This window comes from Pteropus vampyrus, unplaced genomic scaffold (assembly GCF_000151845.1).
Source record: "Pteropus vampyrus isolate Shadow unplaced genomic scaffold, Pvam_2.0 Scaffold82, whole genome shotgun sequence".
NCBI classification, from domain to species: domain Eukaryota; kingdom Metazoa; phylum Chordata; class Mammalia; order Chiroptera; family Pteropodidae; genus Pteropus; species Pteropus vampyrus.
In genome coordinates, this window is record NW_011888863.1 from 3249544 (window position 1) to 3269256 (window position 19713).

The 19713-nt window shown below is 37.4% G+C and overlaps 2 protein-coding genes across 5 annotated transcripts in view; both read left to right on the forward strand.

Moving 5' to 3' along the window:
• STK38L (serine/threonine kinase 38 like) overlaps positions 1 to 10216 on the forward strand; it is a 77854-nt gene extending 67638 nt beyond the window's left edge. The window contains 7 exon segments of the mRNA XM_011363089.2: positions 180 to 385; positions 573 to 634; positions 2504 to 2621; positions 3067 to 3190; positions 4152 to 4247; positions 6365 to 6456; positions 6560 to 10216. Coding sequence (XP_011361391.1) covers positions 180 to 385; positions 573 to 634; positions 2504 to 2621; positions 3067 to 3190; positions 4152 to 4247; positions 6365 to 6456; positions 6560 to 6687 — 826 coding nt within the window. The 3' untranslated portion in view covers positions 6688 to 10216.
• Positions 10217 to 15405: 5189 nt separating this feature from the next.
• Positions 15406 to 19713, forward strand: part of ARNTL2 (aryl hydrocarbon receptor nuclear translocator like 2) — a 67642-nt gene continuing 63334 nt past the window's right edge. For 3 of the 4 annotated variants that reach the window (XM_011363093.2, XM_023532370.1, XM_023532372.1), the window contains exon 1: positions 15406 to 15688. In XM_011363093.2, the coding sequence (XP_011361395.2) occupies positions 15451 to 15688 (238 nt within the window). In that variant the 5' untranslated portion in view covers positions 15406 to 15450. The remainder of the gene's footprint in view (positions 15689 to 19713) is intronic. The other variant, XM_023532371.1, reaches the window with a different exon arrangement.

The following is a 19713-nucleotide window of genomic DNA, read 5'->3' on the forward strand; positions in this document are numbered from 1 at the left end:
TATATTATTGCTAAACTACATTATTTCATAGAATGATGCAATAGGAGAGGACTCTGGAATGAAATGACATTAAGGGAATATGGCTGGCTATCTTTTTATCTTCCATTTTCTACTTTTCAAAATTATCATCTTCAAATATTTATAATTTTACGTTTTACTTTTATGACTTCTAAGCTAAGAATTTTTATTATAATTGCATTTAAAAGAATAGTTTATAATAAAGCTTTGTTTCAAAGTTAATATAATTATCGATTTTACTAGTTTTTCAATGTTTTTATTTAGGGTCATGTGAAATTATCTGATTTTGGTTTATGCACGGGATTAAAGAAAGCTCACAGGACCGAATTCTACAGAAACCTTACACACAATCCACCAAGTGACTTCTGTAAGTTTGGTTTTTTTTTTTTCCAGGTTAAAGTTGTATAGCGGGACTAATTTAACATTATTGAGACCTGAAGGTTCTCTCTCTGTCCTCACTCCTTAAATCAATGTATTTTAAATGTATATGTGTGAATTTGTTTTGGAGTGAGAGTTTTTCCCTCATCATTACAAATCTGTCTTGTTGAAATTAGCATTTCAGAACATGAACTCAAAGAGGAAAGCAGAAACATGGAAGAAAAACAGGAGACAACTGGTGAGTTAGCTAGTGTTTTTAAGAAAGAATTTTGTGTCCCAGTCCTAAAATCTTTTTAGTTTTTGCTTATTTTGTATCTTTCACAATGATTAGTACTGACATTGTAACAGTGATAGAGCTTATTCTGGGATAACAGTTTTCCTAGTTTCTCTGTAATATTTCCTTGCCTATAAAGTAAAATGCTGATTTTTACTTTATAATTTAACTTTAGAGTATTTTATCAAGCATATCTATAACTAAATAATCTGGCTGTTCACTAGTAATTCACACTTTATATAAAACTCACTGAGATAAGTGTGATTGTAGTCAATGCCTTGTGATTTCTATTTTCTGTACCCGTCTTGATAAAACAAATATTAATCAGCACATGTAAGGTGGTTGTGTTTCTAAGAACTTCTTTATAAACAAAGTTAACAGGAATCTTGGTGTGTTAACAGTCTTACAATAAATAGAATTAGAAAGGAGACTTTATCCACAGATAAACTTAAATTACTCCTTTAGTGTGGAATAACACTATTTTTAAGCCCACACTATTTCTCCTCTATTACTTAGCAAATCTAATTGCTTCTTTCGAAGTCTTTTCCCTTATGCTGTTAACTAGGTCTTTGAACATTCTCAAGGTTACAAATGTGTCTTTTGACTTTGTTTTTCTTGTATAGTGTTTAGCACAAAGATACACTATAAATATTTGTTAAATTCAACCAAGTGATATAAATGATAATAATTCAGCATGCCCTCACGAAGATAGATGGAAAGATAATAGTCTGATACCTTCTCAAACCAAATAAAATGACCATTGCATTATTGAGCTCATCCTCTCATTAATTAGCCCAAGTAATTGCAGGCTCCCTGGGCTTGTAAAACATTTTGGTGTTTTTAAAAGTTCGAAAAATGTTTAAAAAATGTGTTTACTATGCATTAATGACAGAAACTCCTTTCTACTTTTAAATGTGTCACTTTAGATCAGATTTTACAATTGAGAAAAGAATTGCAGTATTTCCTACTTTTAAAGGGAAATTTGAATATTGCTTAAATACGGTGGGAATTCTGTATACATCTATTACAGAATATTTACAGAAATTTACTCATGCACATTTTACTATTCTTGTGGTCATCATCATGACTCATATAGCATTTCCCAAGGGAAAGGTAGAGGGGACTCTGTTGGTATTTGGGGCAGGAAATTCCTTTAGAACCTGTATCTTTTGCCCACTAAATGCTAATCATGTCCTCCCCTAGGTCATTGAAATGATAAAATCTGTTGTCACATGTTTTCAAATGGCCCATAGAGGACTACCCCTAATTGAGGACCATTTCATTAAAAAAAATAGTTTTCGTAAGATTTCATATTAATTAGGAGTGAAAAACTGCATAGCTTCCTAATGGATGAGCAGTGGCCTGGAATCAGGTTCATAATGAAAATACTTGATGTTTATAATAGTAGGTTGTAGTTTACAAAGCACATTTCTTTTATCTTGATATTAACTGTTCAGGCAGATACTGTTATACCAATTTTATGTAAGTGGAAGCTGAGGTTCAGAGAGGTTGAATAACCTGCTAAGAACACAATAGTGAGTGGGGAAGCCAGACCTACTGGGCTCAACCTTTTTATTCTTTTTGAAATAGATTTAGGGCTAAATATATAACTAACTTAGTTGAGCTTCTTGCGGGTAGTGGTGGTAGAAATCATGTCTTAACATTATTCGATTCAGTACCTGTCATTTAAGCCTTATGCATGATAAACATGAGAAACAAGTATTAAATGAAGAATTACCTCCTGTATATATCGCTTTTTACAGTAGTGAGCCATATTCAGATCTTTCAGAAAATATATTAAGAATGCTGGTTTGACAAGCTGTTCCTTTGCAGGCATATTCCACAGTTGGGACACCAGATTACATAGCACCAGAAGTATTCATGCAGACTGGTTACAACAAATTGTGTGACTGGTGGTCTCTGGGAGTGATTATGTATGAAATGCTAATAGGTATGTTTTATCATCCATTTATGTATACGCTATATAAATTTCCTTGAATGCCACTGACTGAAGATATTGCAGATACTGTAGGCTAAAATATCAGAACTCTTTTAAACTGATTTCTTGGCATCCCCCCATGTGAAATAGACAGTGAATACCAGTGAACTCCCTAGGAATCCTGTTTCAGGAAGGGGGTATTAATCAGAACTCTCATGTATCAAAATTGTATCTTCATGGCTTTTTAAGTACAAGGGGGACAATGCTTTAAATTCTTTATTTGATTGACTATATTAGCAATTTTATTATAAATTGATGACTGGTGGTATTTTTTATTGTTAAATAGAGCACTTAAGGCTACTTTGTTTCTTGCAACACTTTTTATATTTATGTATAAGTAGGTATTGCATATTTGATCGTAAAAGCTGATAAAACTTTTGTTTTTTCTCATACATAGGATACCCGCCTTTCTGCTCTGAAACACCTCAAGAAACATATAGAAAAGTGATGAACTGGAAAGAAACTCTGGTATTTCCTCCAGAGGTGCCTATATCTGAGAAAGCCAAGGATTTAATTCTTAGGTTAGTGGTTAAATCCCCAGAGGAGATTTTGATATCTTAAAAATTCACAAGTACATAAAAGACTAAATTGCCCATTTTACTTTTGTGGGAGAAAAATGACTACCACTGGTATATGCATTCAAGGAGATCAATAAAGAAAAAGTGTTTAAAAAATTCAAACTCTAAAAAGGAAGTATGCAGACAAACTAAGAGTTAAGAGGTCTTATATAGTTTCAAGGGTCACTCCTATTAGAATACAGTGATCCTATCTCATTAAAGAGGAAAGGGAAAATAAATTGTTAGTAGCAATTCATATCATAAGTCTTTTTAGGAAATCTTACCTAACCAAAGAATTTAATTCTGTTTCTCATTTAAGATGAAGTGTTTTGGTACTATCATGAATGGCTGGAAGGAAGATAAATTGGGACAACTTAGGGAAGAGCCATTGGCAGCATATTATCAAAAATCTTTAAGCTATCTATGATCTTTGACCCAGCAATTCTACTAGGAATTTTGCTTATGCAAATAATCAGATGTGTGTAAAGATTTGGGTATAATATGTTTATTGTGATAACATTTTTAGTAACGAAAATTGAAAACCATCTAAACGTTCAACAATAGTGGACTGGCTAAATAAATCATAATATTTCCATATGCAAATTTTTAAAAAGTTATAGAAATATTTTTAATGACTTGGGAAATTTTTCTCAAAGTTTTAAGTGAAAAAAAAGCCCTAAAATAGTAACTACTATATCAACACACTATTTTAGAAATTATTATAAAAGACTGAAAGGAAATGGTTTCAAACTGTTTACAGTGGTTATCTCTGAATAGTGCAATTATAGATGAATTATATCTTCTCCCATATTTTCCACAATAAACAGTTAACTTCAGTAAAGAAAAAAGAAATGTTTGAAATAATGCAAATAGAATATTTTAGGTATAATTTGCATATGATAATTTCTCTATGTCCCTTTTCTAGATTTTGTATTGATTCTGAAAATAGAATTGGAAATAGTGGAGTAGAAGAAATAAAAGGTCATCCTTTTTTTGAAGGTGTAGACTGGGGGCACATCAGGTATGTTCATAGGCTTTGAATGGGGGAGGTCTGAGTAAAAAATAAAAATGAATTTTTAAACTAGATTTAGCGATTAATTTGTCTCTGATTCTGTTAGATTAAACACAAGAAGTAACATTGTTTATGTTATGAAATCAGTGTTTTCTGGATCATATAAGTGAGTGAGACAATAGTGGCTGTAGCTAAATGACTTGTTTTTAGCTAATGTACACTTTAAGGGAAAAATCACATATTGTGAACCTGTTAAGATTTTTATATCCAGAATTACATGATGAAGGCTGTTAGCACAACCAAAATGTATTTACATTTTACATTATAACATTTAAATTTTGTCCTCTTTTGAATATACCATACTGTGTCTTCTTTATTTATAAGAAGATTTAGTCCCTTTTTTAAACATTGGAGAATAGTTAAATAATGCAAGTAACTTATAAGAATTTGCTTATAGTTGGTAATTGTGAGCATTGGCCTTTATTCGGCTTATGGCCAAACTACATTCAATACTTCTGGTCTGTTCCCATATAGCAGCAGTTCAGAAACAAAATCTGATCATGCCATTTCTTTCTTTTGCACTTAGAATAAAATTAAGGGTCCTTAACTATGTTTCAGGACTGTGGGCTATGGCTCTTATCTCATCAGTCAGTACAAGTTACATCTTATATGATCTTCTCTACTCCTCCCACCTCATGGCTTTGTCGTTTGCTATTCATTCTGACTGAAATGCTCTTCTCCTTCCTGCCCTCGTTCCTGGCCCTACCCCTGCCAAGCCAGTTTCTTTTCGTCTTTTAAGACAGTTTATGTGTTATTTCCTCCATGTAGATCTTCAGTGGAGCTTCTACTATGAGTTAGGTACTCTACCTATTATAATAATATAGCTAATTTTTTGATAATTTATTATATGTCCAGCACTGTTCTAAGTACTTTATGTAAATTTCTTATCCTCATAGTAAACCTTATAAAATAGGTACTATTATTTTCTTTGTTTTACAGATGAGGAAACTCAGGTATAAAGAAGTGATTTGTTTACAATGCCACAGCTAGTAAATGATCTAGCTAGAATTACCAACTAGAATTGGCCTCAGTTTAATTCCAGAGTTCTGACTTTTAACTGCTATGTCATACTATACTATACATATATCATGTCATTGAACAGAACTGATTTTATCCCTTTGTACAATTAGAAGGGTGCTTAGAGACTGCCAGTCCAGTTTCTTGGTTTCATAATGAGGAAACAGTGGCAGAGCAGAGACTTGCCTGCCTAAGGTCGTGCTGCTAGTTAATGAAAAGAGATTAGATCGGAGGGCACCAGGGTCTATGGTTCTTTCCACTTAACTGATATAAATTTATTAAGTATAAATAAGTTGGAATAATTCTGGGAAAAATACATACATGCTTTTACATAATTTTGTAAACTTATCACTTAATCGATCCAATAAATATTTGTTGAAAATACAGAAGCAATGAAAATTGTAGTTTGTTTTAATTATTTCTATACTTAAACATTTTTAGCATAAGAAGGCATTTTCATGACTAATATTTTTAACATAATGTCCCTGATTCCCTTAAAATTTAAATGACTGAGAAGTTTTTATTTTTATTTTTATTTTTTCATTTTTTATTTTTTTGACTGAAGTTTTTAGATTCAGATTTCATCACAAGTATGTAGTTCCTTCACCATTTGAGCCCCTTATTTTCCTGAGCCCCCTTTATTTTCCCAAATAACTTTCAATCTATGGATCCTCTCCTAGAAGAATTTTATTTCTTAATTAGGTAGGTTATAGTCCCTACAATACCCAGCTTACTTTATATGATTATAAAATCTTTTAAATAAAATCTCTTCTGTTCTACTTGCTCTTTTATTAACATAGGTTTTCCATTAAAAAAAAAAAACAGGAGTAAATAGTGATACAAAGAAATAAAAATTCCAAGTAAATGATAATATTTTAATAAAAAATTATTATACTCACCTATGAAGTCCACTATTTTAAAATCCATAGTAATTTTCTTTTGTTCTTATAGTATCTATAGAACAGCATGAAGAATTTTCAAGTAGAATTAGTTTTGGAAAATTAAGAGTTCAAGAAAATTTACCATGGTTATTCAATACCTTTTCATAGGGAAAGGCCAGCAGCAATCCCTATAGAAATCAAGAGCATCGATGATACTTCAAATTTTGATGACTTTCCTGAGTCTGATATTTTACAACCAGGTAAGATAATCTACAATACAGCTAACACTATTAAAAGTCTGTGAAGATGATGTTTTCACTAATGAAATTCCTTTGCTCTTGGTTAATGTTTCTATCTTTCTAGTGCCAAACACCACAGAACCAGACTACAAATCCAAAGACTGGGTTTTTCTCAATTATACCTATAAAAGGTTTGAAGGGTTGACTCAGCGTGGCTCTATCCCTACGTACATGAAAGCTGGGAAATTATGAATGAAGATCACATTCGCCCACAACCAAGAGAACTCAGGTAGCTGCATCACCAGGCTTGCTTGGCGTAGGTAACAATACACTGAAATACTCCTGAAGATGGTGGTGCTTATGACTACAAGAGGAAATTCTACAGGATTAGGATTTCTAAGACTACTATAGGAATTGGTTGGCAGTGCCAGCTGGCTTTTTTTTTTTTTTTAATATTTTATTATTTTTGTTAACTTTATTATACGAAGGTACTGGAATAAAAGAAACATACATCCCTTTCTAACTGCACTGCCTACATGCATATTAAGGTCCATTCTGCCTGTGTGTGCTTGTACTGTAACACCTCTAATCAATTCAGGAGAAACACATATCATTCAAAGCAACATAGGCTAACCTGTAGGTAACACTGCAGTACTGCTGTTTTACTGCAAATCTCATGGGTCTAGATAATCAGTAAAAGCCATCGTCTGTAGCTGGTGTTAGGAACACTTGCCCTGTTGATTTGGACATCTGTAGAATATATATGAAGACAATATCTATAATGATTTTAAGAAATTGAAAAAAAGGAAATACACTGGTTATTTAAAAAATAAAATTGATTATCACGTTATAACACAAACTCCTCAGTAGGGAGTAATAAGTTTATAATAAGGAGGAAGTTTAACACCTACACTCAAGCACTCCACTAATATATTTACTTTGCATTCAGAAATACTGATGACCTTTATATACATAGTCTGTATACTCATAGGGGAGAGATGTACTGTATTATATAAAATGTAAAGTTGCTTTTCTTGTGACAGGAGGACTTTTTTAATAAGAGGACATGGCAATATTTTAATTTGATTATGGTGAGTTGAATATAAGAAATGACCATGAAAGCTGCTTGTAGAACTAGTGTATTTTTATTAAACTATTTTTTTAAATGTCAAACTTCTCATCATGTAAATGAACTTGTAGAGTACAAAGAGCTATTTACTTTGGTTTTCTAGAAAGTCGTTACATATCACGGCTGGTTAACTTTTTTTTTATGAAAAATTTTTCTTTGATAGTACTTGTATTATTGTGCCATTATTTTCTTATACTCCAAATGTACCAAAGATCCTGAACAGAGTGGATGTTCCCAAGTGAGTAGAATTTTACTTTCCTGTGGGAATGCTGTATTCAGAAATGACAGATCTTTGATAGAGGTCGTCTTATGGAAGGCGGGGCGGGGGCAGTATTGTTCATGTTTAGCTACATTACCGTGGTTACTGTAAATGGACTTAAGGAGGTAAATGCAGGCCAGAGGGGTAGTGATTAGCGGGTAGGGGAGATAATGTCATCAAATTCTTTGAGTATTTCCCTAAGAATTAAATAATCTTTTCTAGCTCACCATTTTAATTCTAAAATGATTCTCTGCAGTCTTGCATTCTTAAGTACTAGTTGAGGAATAATACTTTATCAAAGAAGGGCCTAATGTTTGTCTTAACTATTGATAGAATGTTTTGAAGATACAACAATTATAACTATTCCACATGACCTGTGATCAAAATCTAAAATAATTTTTTATTTGTAGGGATATTCTTAATGGGGAAGAATTGCTTGCACAGGATCATTATGCAAATCTACAAAAGCTTTTATAAATGTTGCTGCTAGGTAATTTCACAGTGTTTTCAATAAGGCCGTCCTGGGGTCTCCTCAACCCCAGCACACCCCCAGTTCTCTCTCTTTCTCTCCCTTTTCCCTCTCTTTCATTCTTTTATTCTAGCATTCGTTTAATACTTATTATGTGTTCATCTAATAGTTCATCTCCTTTTTTCTTATGTCATTCATGTAGCTGAGTCCCTAAGAGAGAGAACTATTAAAGTTCTAAGGTCATCTCAATTTTACTAACTCTGGATTTTCTAATTAAAAGGCTTCTAATATTAAAAAAAAACTTTAACTTCTGCTCAGTTTTATGAGATTTTTCTCACCCCACCTCACCACCACCACCACCACCACCACTACCACCACCACCCCTTTTCTTAAAGGACTGTTTTGCTACTGTGGTAGTGAATGAGTAAAAGGAAACTGCAGTATTCTCTAGTTCTAATGTGGTACCTATTCTAGTACAGAAAAATCATTAATTCAAGTTGTCAGAGAAAGATAGATAAAGAAGCTGAATTGAATCAAAGTTTAATTTTTTAATTGAATAAGAGTAGAGCATTTTACTTTCCTTCTCCCTTTTTTAAAAGAGTCTCATTTCCCTGCAGTTAACAGAGTGATTCACAATCTTTGGGGTTTCCTCCTCATCAAAAGCATTTCTTAAGTGCCTATCTAAAAGCAAATAAAGACTGTGTTTGCCCTTTGGAAGCTAAGAATTTGATTCATGATGCAAGTTAGCTAGATAATTTGCGAAGAACTCTTGAGATTGAATTTTCCCTATTATACATTTCTCATATTTTAGGCGAACCATTTAATTTAAATGACAAAACCCTATCTAATCAACTGGGCATAATGACATTTTCTTTAAATTAGACTCTATTTTGAATTAAAGAGTTTTATTATAAACTGTGTGTTTTTGGTTTTTCTAAGTATATAGAAAGCTTGTACAATTCAGATTTATTGATTTCCTGATTTAATGTAGACTTTGACTTTTTTATTAAAAACCTTTGTATTAAAGCAAGTTATGTTATTTTTCTTTTATGCTTTTCTTTTCTATTAACATAGCTTTAAATCTTAAAATTTATTGAAGCACAGTGCTATCTGAATAGAAGGAATTTCTTATAAACTAACCTTTTCTGAATGGACTATATAGCTGATTTAATGTTATTAGTTGAATGAAAATAAGAAATGTGGAATATTCAAAACTTTCTTTGGTTGCTGAGGCTTAAGATAGGGTTTCATTTATTTCTATAAAAGCATATTTTTCCTGTTTTTTAAACACCTGTATATCTTTGTGAAAATCTGTAAAATTTAAAATATTTTTAAGTACATTTATTTTTTGGTGTTTTGCTGTAGAAAACCTATAGACAATCCAATCAATCAATCAGTCAATCAATCAATGTCTACTGGTAGGAGAAACAGCTATCCTTCTTTGGTGATCTACAAATGAATGAATTGAAATTTTAATCAATAGAGAGGTCCCTGGTTACTGAACATTTTCTCTCTTTGAATTGCTAAGATTCAGAACATTCAAAATAACTGATTTGCTACAACCATGGTTATTTCCTCGTCTTTAAATTTCATTTTCTCTTTAGAAGTGCACTTATTTCTGAAAAAATTTAACGAAACACCTAGAACAAATGTAAATACAAGACACTTGAGACTATTACAGATATTTTAGATTTTTATGAAAAAAATGTGAGGGGATATTACTTCTTTAAAAGGGAATGGAGTAAAAAATAGATCTTAGTTATTTTTTAAAAAGCAATATAAATTATTCAGCAGTTGTCTAGAAAAATAATCATTAGGCTCTTGAGTTCTGTGTTCAGTTACTGAATTTCAAAAAAAAATGTTTTGGTGGCATGAGGCCTTTTTCACTGAAGGTAAGAAAAGAATAAAAACTGTTTATAAAATTTTCTGTTGGTGAGGTTTTTTGGCTTCTTTTTTGAATTTTGAGATAGGTGTTACATAAAACTCAAGAAGGACTATTTTGTAAATGTATCCAACTTTTGCACTTAATGATCATATCAAGAACAAAATAAATATTTGAAGTTTCAATTGTGTTCTGCTTAAACAATCAAGATAGTTGTACAGGTTTATATACAACTACTGCACTAGGCCTTATGATACTCTTTCTGCTAGGTTTGGAAGGAGCCAGTCATAATCCTGCTACTCCTCCTCGTGTTCTGATTGTTCCCTGACTTACATCATTTCAGTAATGCCATAGAGAAGACAAAACAGTGAAATGTCAAAATTTGGACTTGTGCAAACTTGGGAGACTCTAAATTCATCTTTCGAAAGCATCTTGTGATAAAAAGAACTTATATTTGTATACACAGTGCTTTCACTTGTATTATTCATTTTGGTTTTTTGCTACTACTCTGTGAAATAAACATAATTACCATCATTTTATAGATGATGAACATGAGGCTGAGTGTGACTGACCCAAACACAGGTAATAAATTGCTCTTGAACCCAAATTCAGTGCTCCTTCAGCTCCCCCAAATCACACAGCATGCTTTATTGACAAATTCCCTCATATACTTCTAGACCTCAGAAAAATACATGGAGAGCTAGTGACACTTGTCTCTTTGGGTACTTTTTGACTGCAAGTTTCAGAAGACACAAGTAATTATAGTTTCAACATTAAGGAAAATGAATGTGTCTCATAATGCCAAGACACAGATAGGGAGCTTCCAGAGTCAATTTATCATCTCAAAAACCTCAAGGATGCAGGTTCTTTCCATTTTTTCTACTTTGTCATCCTCAGAGTTGGCTTTGTCCTTGGTCTTGTTTTCTTATAGGCTAGATGGCTACAGGGACTCCAAGCAATCCTCACACAATATGTATGTCCTTGAAAACTTCTTGTGTATCCCCTTTTTTAAGAGCAAGGAAAATCTTGTCTGGAAGAATTCTAAGCACAGTAACTCACAGATTTTATTGGCCATGATTATGTAATCCATTCACTACCTGTCCTGGTGACTGACTTGAAACTAATCGGGATTCACCTCTATGATGCTAGGGTGAGGCTCATCCAAAGTACACGGCCACCTGATAACAGATCTAAAAGGAGTTCTTTTAACAAGCTCCACGATCATCAAAAAGGTGCTACACAGGTTTACAGCAATGGTTCTAACCTGAAGCCACTGCACCTGGACTTTATTGCTGGGTCTGCCTTTGCCTCTGTATATACTGAAGGCTGGTCCACTAATATCTTTCCCCAACCCACCTAAAACTGGTGTACTGAGTTCCACTGTGCTAGATAGACTATGGCTCAGCTACTGGGGGCCTGGGTTTCTGGTCCTTTGGAAAATCAGGAGTGGGTCTCTGGACATCATATAAACAGAATGGAAATATGGCTCAGTGACCAGGACTTGGTCTTCATAGTGCTTTTGCCATCCCTCCCAGCTCCCATTCACCTCTTCGTTGGTCCATCTCCCTTCCAAAGCTCTTACATTGGTAATAGAGACGCACGTCAACTCCACCCCCACTTCCCACCCCCCACCCTCCCAACATACACACAGACCAAGATCCAGACGGGTGGTGTGGCCTAATTACTATTGACTCAACTACTTTGTCTAACTGGACACAATGGGCTTTAACTAATAGAAGTCAAACATTTCTCAGGTAAGTTTGTGCTAACTACCACAGTTATCTCTGAATTCCTTTACTGTTCACATTAAAGCATTCCTTATCAAACCCTTAAACGAAGGATGCCTTTTAAGTCTCTTCCAAAGGGAGAAACCCATAACAGGAGAGGGATACTGTCCATTGCCTTTCTTGTCGTCTTGGGTAAGAAAATTATGAGCAAAACACCAAAGAACCTTCCTGTACTGTTATATACAGAGGACCTGGGATACCATATGTGCTTTAAGAGTGTCCAAAACCTGTGAGAGTAAAAATCAGCTCAGCTTTTGACACATACATACAAACACATAATCTTTAAGGGAAAAATAATAACTCCATATATAGAGATGTCTGTACAACTATTTTCCAATTCTTGTCCTAAGTTTTGTTTCTCCCTGTGTTTTTCTCAGAATTTTAAGTTTACTGCTACTCTCTTCTGGGTACTAAAAATACACGTATACACACAACTTAACGCCTGCAACAACCTAGGCTTAGGAAAATTCATTTTTGACACATTGAAGCAATATTTCCTAAAGTAGAGTACTCAGAGAAATCAACTAGGGTGCTTATTTGACATATAAGGATTTAGTGTGTCTCCCTCCAGACCTACTAAATCAGAATCTCTGGGGGTGGGTCTGAAGGTCTGCACATTCTCATGCACGTGCCACTTTGGGAACCACTGAGCTAAGGGAAAAAGGACACTGGTTGGACTTTTACAAAATAAATACTTCCTCATGGATTGTGGGAATATCTATATGAAATAAAAGATGCACAGTAGGTGAAGTACAAAAGTCGGGTGCTTACAGCAATGCCTGGCACATTGTAAGTGCTCCATAAATATTTGTGAACAAATTAATTAAATTACTGTATTTTGTAGGTGGCCCTACATTCCATCTAAGGACAATCAAAATGTTTTCACTTTTAATAAAAAAATCAACTCTAAAAGCATTGAAAAGGAATGTAGCTTTTGCTAAAGTTATTTTCCAGAAAAATAAGTGGGTTTGTATTACACAGTGAAACTCCCTAAATACTTTTTTAAAAGATCTTAAATTTCCACTCCCTAAGGCAGCTGCCACCACAAACCTTACTTCTCTCATGACTATACTCTCCTACAATTACCTTCTCTGCTTCCCTTCAGAGGCCAAGTTCAAGCAGATCCCTCTAAACACATTTGGCCTCGCTGTTTCTCCCAGCTGCACTCCCACTTATCAGCCTACTCAGTCAGCAAGTCCAAGAATTCGCCCCAGTATTCACTCTTCAAAGAATGCTGGGGTTGGGTGTCGGGGGAGCAGGGAAGAAAGGATAGTTTAAGTATTAATAATTTAGTTACTTTCCTCAATCACTTAGGAGCTCATTAATAGGTAGTTGTTATTTTTAGTTTTATGCATCATTAGGAATACATTGTATCTTCCCTCAATTTACACTATGAAGTAGGTGTATTTTTTTTTTTGTCCTGGAGCAACTAAAATATCTAAGTGGTCTTAAAGGAACCCCCATACTAAATTATATTGTTGCAATCCCAGCAGGAGGTTGACAAGTGTAGGAAGTTACAGTTTGTGAGGCAGAGGCAGTGGTTCCTAATTCCAGTACTGTTGTTGCATGAGTACCTGACAGTGAAGCAAAATGAATGAATGAACTAAGTTCACTCTAAGATTGGTGATGCTGCTTGAGGAGAAAAGCTGTCCTGGGCTCTTGGCAAGGAAACCACATTGACCAGAAGGAACTATACATGCATTCTCCTTATGTTTCAAATCACTGCTGTCACATTTTGCCCAAGGAAAAAATATGGGAAAAACCACTGGTTGGAAATGAGAGATCCATCTGTCCAGACATTGAGTGGCTCTTTATCTCTGTTTCATCCTATAGGTATAATAGAAATACTTTTTAATACTTTAATACTTTTTAATTTTTTTTAAATCATGTCTTAGTAAAGCTCCAGAGCATAAAAACAAAGTAGCAAGCAGGCTTTCAACTTCAACAATAAAGAGAACACTATGAGAGTGACTTGCTCCTTCGAATCCCTTGGTGTTCTGGATTCCTTCTCTCTGGCTTTCCAACTTTTGGTGGAAGTGAATCAGCATTTCTATGAAATGAGCACTGCAGTGATTCAGGGGCAAGCTTATTGGGCACCACCGTATGAACTTCTAAAATGGAGATCTGACTTTTACTCTCTGGCTTCTACCATCTACTGAGTGATCCTGACCAATATACTCACCATCTCGGAACCCTCTGTGTTTGCTGCTGATAATGCAAGAATGATAGGTGTTCAACCACCTCACAAACAGTGCTTGTGAGGCTTGCGTGAAATGATAATGGGAGAATGCTTTGTAAGCAAAACAATGTATATAGTCTGTACTGTACATTTTAATTGGAGTCCTAGCAATTCTGTCTCAACATTAAAGGAGGATTTAACCTGTGCCCAGGTCTAAGAGTAGCCCCTCACTTCTCCCCACTTTGGAAAAACCATCTCAAAACAGTGTACACTAGTCTGGAAAGCCAGGGTTTGAATATCTGCAGGGAATACTACGCCAGATTTTAAGACTATCTGCCAGGCTCTCTGAAAAAATTTTTTTTTCCTGAGCTGCCAGCAGAAGTTGGAGTTGGTAGATTTTTGGGTAGTGTTGCAAGTCAAAGCTAGAATGGAGATGTTTCAAGAATGGTTTTGATTAGGATATGTTGGCGTGCTTTACTGAGGGCAGCACAGTTCTTATTAGCACCTCCTTCCCCACTTAAGACTGCATGAGTCCCGTCATGCCTATTTCTGCCTAGGAGCACGCTTCCAATCCCCTTGCCCAGGGACGGCCCTAAGAAGCCCTTGGGACACGTAAGCAGCCAGTTAAGAAGCTAAAATCAAGAGTCCTGGCAGGATAATTAATAGATTTAGGCTGGTTGAAGCAAAGGTTTAGTGTTTGTTCTTCCTTTTCCTAGACAAACTGTAACCAAGAAATCGGTCTAGGGACCAGTGGGCAAGGAGCGAACGAAAGTATTCCGCATAGGATGGAGGGCTGTCTGTTAGGGGATCCCCAAAGGATCCTGCTTCTGGATTTACCAAACCGTTGCAGGATCTCAAAGGATTTCCTCCGTGACCCCTCTCTGTTATCACATCCTCGGTCTCTGCAGCTAAACTCTTCTTCCGATAGCAGAAAAGAAAAGGGGGTGAGGGAGCTGCTCACCCCCTTAAAAGAAAAGGGGGCAGCTCCCTCACCCCCTTACCGCGTCCCCCGCTCCAATATCTTCCCCCACCCTCATTCTATCATCTCCATTCATCTTTTACCTTTTTCCCCAAGGGAAACAACTCCAACCTTCGGAACACTCAGACATCGAATCTTAAAGTGATCATGGAAACCTGTTTTAAATAGGCCGGTGCCAGAAAGGTTCAAGGTGCCGCCTCGCCCGCCTTTCCGCACTTTGCCTCTAGCCGCTGGGTGGGCGGGGCGGTGCCCACTGTGACTCCGCCCACGTCGGGTCTCTCTCCAGCCCGAGCCCCGCGGCGCCCAGACCAGCGGGCGAGCCCCAGTCCGCATGCTCTGTAGCCCGGGCCGGCGGGCCACGGGTTGGCGCCCGCTGCGCGCCTCGCGGCCGCAGTGGCGACCGCGGTGGCACCGGCCGGAGCCCCACGGGTGCTCGTGCTCCCACTCTGGGGTCGCCACCTGGGCCGGCGCCGGGCGGGCTCGCGCCTTTCCATGCTGCCAGACCTGGGACTGCGGAGCCGGCCTGGTGGCTCCCGCGATGGCGGCGGAAGAAGAGGCTGCGGTGAGAGGTGAGGCTGCGGGCGGGCGTCCTCAGGTGGGGGCGCGGCGCCAAACGCGCGGTGGGCGCCCCTGGCCCGGCTGCGGGGCGAGTAGGAGGCGCAGCATCGCCAGATGGCACACTTTGCTGGGGCCTCCTCTCCAGCCCGGCATCGCCTCTGTTTGACTCCGGAGCCAAGGTCGTCCCTTGGGGCACAGGTGCGGCTCAGCTGCCCGCGAGTCCTCCCTCCTAGGGAGAAGGAGATGGGGAGTGACGCCCGCAGTCGCCGCTGGCTTTCACTCTGCCCGTAGCCGGTTTTTTTTTTTTTTTTTTTTTTTATATCCAGGCTTTTTTTTAAACATAAAGGTTCCATCACTTAGGAGTTTATTTTCTAATTTTTGTCCCGGGCTGGACGTTTGGGGGAAGGTGAGCTGGCGAGGGACCATCCATCCACACTGTGATGGCTAGCAGCCGCCCTCCGCCGACCATTAAGAGCCCACCTCGCAGTCTGCAGGGACTGCCGCGAGGACTTGTTAGATTTCATATTTTGTATAAACCAGTTGTCATTAGTCATCGAAGGAGCTAGGGTTCTGCGAGCGCATCCACTCTGAACTGGAAATACTTCCATTCCCCGCTTCAAAAACTGACCCGCCTTGGGGCGGGCAGGTGGGCAGGTGAGTGCGTGGAAGCAGGTTCACATTTCTCACGCTCGAAAACGACAGCCCTACGTAAGCGAAAGGCAGCTCTTGTCTTATACCATTACAGCTTTGGGAAAGCCATCAATGGAGTTCGTTTGTTTTGTTTTCTACTTCTGTGGAGTTTTTGTGACGTGAGTTGGAAGCGGTGCTGTCTTTTTCCTCGTTCTAATATTCGCTGGCAACATTGTTCGGTCTCTTCCGTGGGACTCCTAACAGTTATGGGATGATTAAGGCAAACGGGAGGCAGACAAAACACAGAAATAACTAAAGAAAGACTAGCAGAGATAAGTTCAGGGACGCAGTTGATTAAGTCTTCACTTTCCTTTTGGAATATCGCGATGACTTTAGATTCCTTGAAATACAGCAATGAGAAGAGGTGCTTTTGAAAATCTAATTCAGTTGTGGGAATTTGGATTACTGGGAGATTGCCAGAATTCTGTCGTTTGAATATTTGAAGTCTTTCTGGATGATAAAAGATTTGAGTAAGCACTGATTTGAAAAGAGAATGCAGTATGTACAGTGTTAAGCTGGGCCACCCTCTCAGCTATAGGCTGTGACTGAGCTCTGCCCTCTACTATGTCACCCGGGGTTGTTTACTCTTAGTTTCTTCAACTGCAAAATGGGGATAATTATAGTATATCTTTTAAGATTGTTAGGATTAAATGAGATATAAAAGCACTTACATACATATAAAGTTCTTAGCTGAGTACTTGGAAATACTAAGTGCTCCATAAACATTAGCTTAATATAGTTAGCTTAATATATATATTTATAACTCCAATTTGCTTTGTGAAACTAATGAATCTTACCTAGACTACTAAGAAAATGTTGTTCCACACAAGTTAAAGTTAACCAAATTTAAATAATACTTGGGCTTTACAATAAAAGAAAGGGAAGGAAGGAAGGAAGGGAGGGAGGGAGGGAGGGAGGGAAAGAAAGGAAGAGAAAGAAAGAAATGTAAAAATGCACCTACTAATTAAAAAGCAGCTTTCACCAAATAAGTCTTATGGACTTAGGACAAGGTTTTGGACAAGTAGTTGATAGTTATTTATCTGAACAAGTATGGACTAGGGAGTGATCAAAATTAATCCTTTCTTTGGTGAGAGTAGCAAGTTTCAGCAGGGGCCAGGAGGGCCAGCATTTATTGAAGTCCTATTATTACCAGGCTTTTCATAAGGGATACCTTCCTTAGTCTCATAGCAGCCTTGTGATGTAGGTGGCATTATTTCCATTTCACAGATAAGATGAGAAAACTGAGGTTGGCCCACAGTTAAACAGTTAGAAAGTGTCAAATCTAGTTAAAATTTGTGACTACTGCCCATGCTGTCTCACTGGGTGGTGCTAATGAGCAATGTGCTCATTTCCAGACATCCTTTATTTAAAGAAGGTGGAAAAAATATCCTTTCAAGTTCCCCCATCCCTGAAAGGAAGAACAAAACAAAACGGGTCTCTGTCAGAATCCAGGGCCACGTTTTCCTTACACAAAATCCCTACAGATTCCTTTTTCCTAGGCAGTTTGACATTTTAAGGCCTTGTAATAAAATAAAAATCTAAAACTGGTGGTGGAGAGGAAAATTCCCCATAATTTGGTTATACTGCTGGCTTTGAAGATGACCACCAAAAATCAACTGGTGCCTTACATAATAGCCTGCTCACTTAATTCTTTTGACATTCTGTGGTAAACACTAAAATTAAGCAAGCTGCTAAGTGACTTGGCGTCCTCCTGGTAAATGATTCCAGAATCTTTGGAGTTCGTGAAAGTGCAGTCTTGGGAGTATCGACACATTTCCCAGACTGATTGCTAGAGATGGTCTTGACTGAAGCATCTGTGGAGCACCTTTCTCTCTTTCCCTTTTCTTATCATCCCATGTTCTCACCTGTGATGTTATCGGACCCAGCTCTTTTGAGGTGTAGTTCTGCAGTGATAGTGGCTTAAGTTCATTTATGTGACTCAGAAATCAAAAGTCATGTCCCAGTCAGCTTTGCATGAACTTCTGTTCCTGGCCTAGATCCTTAGGCAAAGTTTCAGCCTAGATTACATTACTCAAGATAAACCAAGATGGACTAAAATTGCTTTTCACATATTTCACCGGGAAGAAAGAGAGGAAAAGCGACGGGGCAGGGGTGAGGCGGTGGGGAGGGGAGTGAGTGGAGGAGCAGAGGGGTGGGGTACAGAGAGAGGAGGAGAGATCGAGGGAAGGAGATGGGGAGAAAGGGATTGAAGAGCCAAGGGAGAGCGGAGGGGGAAGAGATGAGGGAGAGGCAGATGGACAGAAAATGAATAGAAGAAAAGCGCTGGGGAAAAGGGAGAGTGGGGGAGGCGGGGCGAGGAGGGATGGAGGTGAGGAGGGAGAGACTGCCACCCCATCAGAGTTGACCTCAAGAAAGAAAAATCGAATGTTTAAAATATATCAGGAAAGCCAAAATATCAGTAAGTAAGTGCAGTGATTTCACTTAATTTTTTGCTTGTGAAAAGACTCCCAGGTTCTAAAAAGCACGCTCTCTTTCTGTGCTGTGAATGTTGATTATAGCATCCTTTCAAAATCTTTCCCCTTACGTAATGTTCAGGAAATCATAAATCAGGTAATAACATTTCAGTCTGGCAGCCCTCATTTTAGTTGTCCTATTTAGTTGAAGACCTCCAGTTCTCTGCTGTGACAACCGACTTACTCAGGTGCCTGGGATCTGGGTCATTAGTCAGCATCTGCACTGTCATCAGCATTATCAGGGACTCAGTGAACCAGTTGCCCTGCAAGAGACAAATGGACCTGAGACATCTGCCTACTCTGGGAGGCAATGATTTCCTGTCCTGGTTTTTTCAAGTCCACTAACTAAAAATCTCAGATTTTCTAGCCTTCCTATACCCCTTGCCTTGCCCAGAGCCTTCTTCCCAGTAGCAGGAGGCTGTGAGTAATCAGAAGAACCTACAATTTAAGCTCTTAGTACATCTGTGACCACAGATACAAGATGTTTTCTGTAGTAGTGAGTAGTACTTCTGGATATTTACTGATAATCTGTGAAGCACTTAGCTGTGCATGCCTCCCCCCTCACTTGGGTGAAGTCACATTTAATGGTCTCTGACACATTACTATGTATATTATATCACTTTAGGCTATAATATCTCATTTATCCCACCCCCAGTTTTTACACTTAAAATATTTTTAAACTTCTTAAAATATTTAAATCAGTCTAGTTATATAATATTAAAATTCTCCTTTGAAAATACTTGTGTCAGTTGGCATGTAGGACATTTGTCATTTATCTAAGTAAATTATTGAGATTTTGTTTCTTTAGTCTTTAATTTTATGGTTTAATTCTCCAGAAAGCATTTTTACAGAGAGATGAAAACAAATAAGTC